The sequence below is a fragment of the Phascolarctos cinereus genome, unplaced genomic scaffold (assembly GCF_003287225.1).
Source record: "Phascolarctos cinereus isolate Bilbo 61053 unplaced genomic scaffold, phaCin_HiC Scaffold_3;HRSCAF=262, whole genome shotgun sequence".
NCBI classification, from domain to species: Eukaryota; Metazoa; Chordata; class Mammalia; order Diprotodontia; family Phascolarctidae; genus Phascolarctos; species Phascolarctos cinereus.
In genome coordinates, this window is record NW_027555736.1 from 187,952,286 (window position 1) to 187,959,301 (window position 7,016).

Sequence of the window (7,016 nt, forward strand, 5' to 3'; positions counted from 1 at the left end):
AATGTGGCCTCAGACACATTACACTCACTAGCTGTGTGACTTTGAGCAAGCCACTTAACCCCAATTGCACCGCAAAAACAAACAATGAATGAAAAAACCAAACACCAACAACAAATTATGATGTATTTGTTAATTAATTCATGCATCCATACATACATATATGTATGTATGTATGTATGGGAAATGAATATGCAGGTTTCAAAACAAGATAAAAATCACAACAGCGACATTTATAATGCATTTTAAGTTTGCAAAGCTAATTAATCAGTTTGCAACAAAACTCACATTAGGATTTGAAATCAAACATTTGTAAAACATCTACCATGTATGAGATAGTCTGCTATGCTCCAGAGGAGATACAAAGATCAATAAAACAGGGTCCTTGTGCTCATCAAGAGAATAGCCATGACAAACGGATGGGGGACCAGCTGTTCACGCACAAGGATTATGTGATCTTTCAGAGTTTTATCACAGTTTTTCCTATGTCAGGATGCACATTGGTCCTGTTTTTGAAACCCAGACAGACACTGTTAATAGACAAGTCTCCTTGGAACTCTCTCACCCATTCAACATTGTTCTATATTTCAGAACATTTAGAACAGGCATTTATAAGCAGGTAACTCTTAAGTACAGGTAACTATTACCCTTTTTCTGACTTATAGTATAGGCAGTCATTCTACTTACTCAGGAGCACCTAGGATGTGCAGCAGAGGTATAGTAGAATCAGTGCATCCTTCTCTTTCCATATTTCATACTTTCTAGCTTTAGGGAATTATATGCAACCTCATGGTGGGAGGGGGAGGGGTGCGGGGAGTGGAATTGGGAATTGGACTCTTGACAGAATGGCTCCATATCAGTGTATAGAACTAAACAAAATACGTAAAAATAATCAAAACCTGTAATCTCACCTTTTCTCTATAGGCTTCTTCCCCCTACAGTGTCAGAAATCAAATCCTTCCTTCCAAAGATATTTTTATTCCGATGTCAGTGAGACCATGGCTGTCCTTAAAGTGACCTTCACTAAATACAGACGGAACAAACTGGCCCAGATACTGTGGATTCTTAACTGGTTGTCCGTGATGACCGGATTCATACTCTTCAGTCTTGGTCTTTTCCTAAAGATCGAGATCAACAAGCGAATCGAGGTGTTGGCCAAGGGAGAAATCAGTTCCGCCTCCAACACGCTCATCTCCGTGGGTCTCATTGCCTGTGTCATCAATTTCCTTGGTGGCAAGATCTGTTATGACTGTTCCGATGTGCACAGGTACAGACGCTGGAGGCTGGTCCTGCTTCCCTACATTGCCTTTGCCTTCTGCTTCACGTTCTGCCTCCTGGCAGGTGCGTTTATGTGCTACACCACAAGGAAGGAACTAGAGGAGTCTTTGTACCTGGGTCTGAGAGAAGCCATCAGGTTCTACAAGGACACAGATATCCCAGGACGTTGCTTCCTGAAGAAGACCATTGACATGCTACAGATTCACTTTCAGTGCTGCGGCAACAACAGTTTCAGGGACTGGTTTGAGATCCAGTGGATATCCGCACGATACCTGAACATGGCATCGAGGGAGGTTGTGGAGTGAGTGTCCCTGATGGGGATGGAGAGAGCTTTGCTCCCAGAAGGCACCAGGGGAGTAGACTCTGACAGAGGATCTAGTCTTCTTCTAGTAGCTCTATGAGTGCAATTTCCTCTCTAGGCCACAAGCTGATTCTAGAAGGCAGCAAATGGGCCAGGGAAGAGAGTTCAGCGGGAGTATAGTGGAGTAGTTGGCATTAGGGTTGTGAAGACCCGAGTTCAACTCCTGCCTCTGGCTCTTGCTTACCTGTATGAACTTTGGGCAATAATAATGCATCAATAAACATTTATCCAGCATCTACTATGTGTCAGGCATTATGCTAAGCTCTGGGAACTCAAAAAGCAACAAAAGGCAATTCCTGCTGGAACTTACAATCTAGTCTTGGGGAGACAGAATGCAAACAAACATAGACAAAGCAAGCTATAAACAGGATAAACAGGAAATAAATAGAAGGAAGGCATTAGAATTAATAATAGCTAGCACTTATATAGCTCTTTAAGGTTTGCAAAGTGCTTTACATTATTTTCTCATTTTAATCTCTCAACAACCCTGGGAGGTAGGTGCTATTATTTTCCCATTTTATACACTAGAAGACTGAGGTTGAGAGGTTAAATGAGTTGCCCCAGGTCACTGTTCGAGGCCAGCAATCCACTTAATCTCTCCCAACCTCAGTTTCTCCACTTTATTAGAGTTGGACTTGATATCCCTAAGGTCTCTTTCAGCTCTAAATCTATGATCCTTCAATCCTAGTCTCACTGCCTCGAGGTATCTCTTTCCAGAATATGTTGGGACTCTCACCACAAAGCAGACCATTTAAGAGGTTAGAGAGCCCATAATTTAAAATAAAACTCAATAAAAATTAAATGTTCCAGAAAGGAATTCTACTCTTCTCTAAAAATTATTGGTTCAGTGAAAAGAGTAGTAGTTGTAATATTTCATTTATGACCATTCCATTCAGCTGGAAAAATGCTCTAACCATATTGCTTTTCATAGAGGGATCTCAAAGCACATTACCTGGTCTGATTATCCCCATATTATTCATTTAATCTATAATCCTGAGTCCATGATGAGATGAACTTGGCAAAAATCCATCCACTTCAATTCGGGCATCCTAAGCACCAGCAGAGAGGGAAAAGAGAACAGCTATGGGCTAGAAGCTCTTTGCAGCAGTAACTGCACATCCCCTGACCTCCCCATGTCTCCAGGCCAAGGGTCTGTTCTTGATGTCTTCTGAATATTATGTGTACCTCAAGGGCTTTCACTCAAGGAGCACTGACCCCTCAAAAACTGTGCCCACCTGGGGTCATCTATACGTTGTCAGGTGTGAGTCTTAGAAGACCTGGCTCATGGCGAGCATTGTTTTGGTGGCCAGATGTTTTCCATCTTACTAATCTGTTTCCTAAGTAATAGACATTTCAGTTAATACAACAAGCAGAATAGAAATAACCATTCTGGACAAAACTTACATTTTTGTCACATTGCCACATGGGTGCGGTATTTATTTTTTGATCTGTCCTCCCAGGGAGGAGGCACTGCAGGGTTAACTGTACCTGAAATAGACAAGTCTCACAACTTCTAAGGGAAGGAGAAAAACATGGGTCTTTTCCCCCACATACCCAGTTTGAATAAATGAAGGATTTGTGGTCTCTGCATCGCCTCCTTGGGGGGGGGGGGTTAGGTGTCTCCGGTTAGTCAAGGAGGCTGAAAGTTGTCTTGATGCGAGTCATTGTTTCTTGCTGCTTCCCTCCTCTAGCCGTCTGAAGAATAACATTGATGGGAAGTTCTTAGTGGATGGTGTCCCTTTCAGTTGCTGCAACCCCAGCTCCCCGCGTCCCTGTATCCAGCACCAGCTCACCAACAACACTGCCCATTACAACTATGACTTTCTCACCGAGGAGCTAAATGTCTGGATGAGGGGCTGCCGTGAAGCCCTGCTAGATTACTATACCCACATCATGCGTTCCATTGGACTGGTGGTGCTTATCATCTGGTTATTTGAGGTAAGTACAATTCCCAGAAAGCTTGCTCTGGCCAAAAATAAAATAAAATAAAATAAAATAAAATAAAAAATGCTAGATAAAACCCCAGTCAAGTGGATTGTCCTAGTTTGATCTAAGATCCGTAGGTGTCATACTTTCCCCGTCCACTGTGCTTAGCACGGCGCTTGGCACTTAGTAGATGCTATAAAATGCTTATTCTCTTCCCTTCCCTCCTCCTATCCCAAAATCATCAGCTCTTTCTTTCTCCAACTTCTTCCACTAGAATTGTCCTCCCGTCAACATGTTAGTCATGTTGAGTTTGGGCAGCAGGTAGTTATGGGTCATACCTAGGGAAGAAAAGAGCTGGACAGGCGATAGGAAGAGCAAATAAAGCAAATAAAGAACTGGACATTCCCCTTCCACTTTGACCCTCAGGTTGGGTCCTCTCTGGTGATGGGTCAGTCCCAGAAGGCTGACCACCCTGTGGGACAAATTCCCTACTACTCCCTAAAGACTTCTGGTCTTTATCCCTGGGGCTAATAAATAAAGGATAATTTGTAAAGCTAGAAAGATAAGGAAGACTAATAAAAAGAGCTTAAAAAGAAGTTGAAAGTGACAAGAGGGAGAAAACAAGTAGGGAGGACATCAGATGCAGGACAAAGCAAAACAAAAAATGTAGGAAGTGAGAAAAATAGAAGAAAAGAGAGAGAAGAAAAACAGAAGGGAAGATTAAAAAAAGTAAATAGAAAAAAATGAGAATAAAAAATTGAGAGAAAAGGAAGGAAGGAGGGAGCACCGTACTAAACACTTCCTCATAACAATCCTGAGAGGTAGATAGCTATTATTATCTCCATTTTATAGTTGAGGAAATGGAAGCAGATGTTAAATGACTTGCCCAGGGTCACACAGCTAGTAAGTGTCTGAGGCTAGATTTTGAACTCAGGCCCAGTGCTTTAGCTGTGAAAAGAGATAAGAATAGGGGCAGCTAGGTGGTGCAGTGGATAGAGCTCTGGCCTTGGAGTCAGGAGGACCTGAGTTCAAATCTAGCCTCAGACACTTGACATTTACTAGCTGTGTGACTCTGGGCAAGTCACTTAACCCCATTGCCTCACCAAAAAGCAAAAAAATTTAAAAAAAGAGAGAGAAGAATAGAAAGCTCTAGTTCAGGAAAAACTGAGGGTTGGAAGAATGGGACTGAGAAGATGGACTGAAGAAAGGTAAGAAAGAGTAACTCAGCAGTTTTATGCATTAGTTGGTGGGTAGAAGAGTAGAGTTCATTGGACGTGAACAAGAGAAGGTGAGTGTGAGAGAATGAAGGGGGGACAGGAGTGGAGAAAAATGTAGAATGTCCTGAGAATGAGATAACTGCATCCTGTTCTCAGTGACAGGATGAACTCTTCTGGGGGAGGACATGAACTAAAAAGATAAAAATCCACACACGGGGAAGGAGGGGGCTCATTCTGCTCGTGACTTGACACCTATCACGTGTGGGTGGCACCTCAGTTTGCTGCCCCGTTTTTAAAATGGGTGGCATTTGCTAATTGTCTGTTTCTACATAGCTCTGTGTTCTCACCGGTGTTCGATACCTACAAACGTCACTGAAGAATGTACGGCCCGATGAGCCTGAGTTGGATTCTGATGGATGGCTCCTCGAAAACAGCCTCGTAGACACTGTCAAGTACAATCTGAATTTCATCCAAAACCTTGGAAAAGCTGATCAAGTGTCTACTGTCTCTGGGTCGCCAAATCTCAATAAAGACATTTAAAATAATAACTAGAGGCCAAATAATTCTTAAGTACAGCCAGCTGCGCCTAACTGGGATTGTTGGAGAGACTAATTTCTATATTTACCAGAAAAGCTGTCAGTGGAAGTAAAGATATGTGAATAAGAAGAATGACCCTGGCCATAACCGAAGAAGTGACAGATTCAGTAGATTAGACAGTTCTTGTCTGTTCCCTCTGTCTCTTTTGTCTTTTGGTGAGAATACCCCTTGCTGTCTTTGCTGCTCCAGAGAGGCTGTTTTTCCTCCTCCACATTTACCCAGAGTCTACCTCTGAACTTCCTGCCAATGCCCCATTCCCTTACCACCCCCCTCCTGACTCTACTGAAAAGAACTGGACATTCTCCTTCCACTTTGACCCTTAGATTCAGTCCTCTCTGGTGATGGGTCAGTCCCTGAAGGCTGTGGGACAAATTCCCTACTACTCCCTAAAGACTTCTGGTCCTCAGCCCTGGGGCTGAACTCTCGTGTGTTGTCTCCCCCAGGTAGAGTGTGAACTCCTTGAGAGCAGGGACTATCTGTCTTCCTTCTTTATTTGTAACCTCAGCACAATAAATGTACTCTCTGTCTTTCCCCACCCACCCCCACCAATTTCACTCTATTGGAAATAGTAAAGTCTAAAATGATAGCTTGGTGATTTTAAGGAGAACAAAACATTTCACATTCACTAAAGCCCTTCTCCAAAGCATCATCTCACAGTGGAGATGATCTGGATTCTCAAATAGGCATCTCCTGGCACCTGGCTTGTTCTTCCAATGCAACCCCAGTCCTAAAGCTCATTGATAGGGTCCTCATTGGTGGAGATACATGCCCTGTGCCCATGTGAGGGGTAGGGGTGGAGTTTGCAGGAGAAGAATGGAGGAGAGCTTTTCAGTTCTCTTTGGGAGTCTCTTCCTCTTCTGCAGTCACTTTGGCCACGTCAAGATGGAAGATGCCAACCCTGCTTCAGATTGCTGAAGGAAAAGACTGGTAAGAAGCCAGCTTGTTGATTAGAGACTGCGGGGAAATTTCCCTTGGGTGAGATCTAGGACTCTTTCTTAAAAGACTTTGGGTGCAGGGAACAGAACAGGCTACCATCTGAGGATCACTCTAGCTAAATTTTGAAAGATAATTTATTAAAAAGTCACACAGTTCACAAAGTTCATTGAACTACAAGCTCCTTGAGAATTTGTTGTTCAGTCACTTCCAACTCTTCATGACCCCATTTGGGATCTTCTTGACAAAGATTCTGGAGTGGTTTTCTATTTCCTTCTCCAGCTCATTTTACAGATGAAGAACTGAAGCAAACAGGGTTAAGTGATTTGTCCAGAGTCACACAGCTAGTAAGTGTCTGAGGTCAGATTTGAACTCAGGACGATGAGTCTTCCTGACTTCAGGCCTGGCATTCTTCACCACTGTAGGAAATGTGGTTGGGAATGTCACTTCTGCATATCACTCATCAGGGTGATGAGTAGCTGCTGGGATATTGACAGCTGTAGACTGTTGACAAGAAAATTTGGGGAATGGGAGATGTAATTAGGGGCAGAGATTCATGTGGGGAAATTAAGTGCTCCAGATAGGCTGTAAACCCTGCATTACCCAGCCAATAGGGAAACAGGGAGGGAACTGCGATTTGGGCCTAGGAATAAAAGGTTTTGCTTTCCCTTCTGTAAGCCTTGCTAGGCTGTTACTAAAAAGGCTTT

The 7,016-nt window shown here is 43.1% G+C and overlaps 1 protein-coding gene across 1 annotated transcript; it reads left to right on the forward strand.

Annotated features, from left to right (window-relative positions):
• The first annotated feature begins 995 nt into the window (after positions 1 to 995).
• Positions 996 to 5,319, forward strand: LOC110223605 (photoreceptor outer segment membrane glycoprotein 2-like). The gene is made up of 3 exons (XM_021009215.1): positions 996 to 1,576; positions 3,328 to 3,574; positions 5,113 to 5,319. Exons 1-3 carry the CDS (start codon positions 996 to 998, stop codon positions 5,317 to 5,319), a joined length of 1,035 nt encoding a protein of 344 aa, XP_020864874.1.
• Positions 5,320 to 7,016: the final 1,697 nt, after the last annotated feature.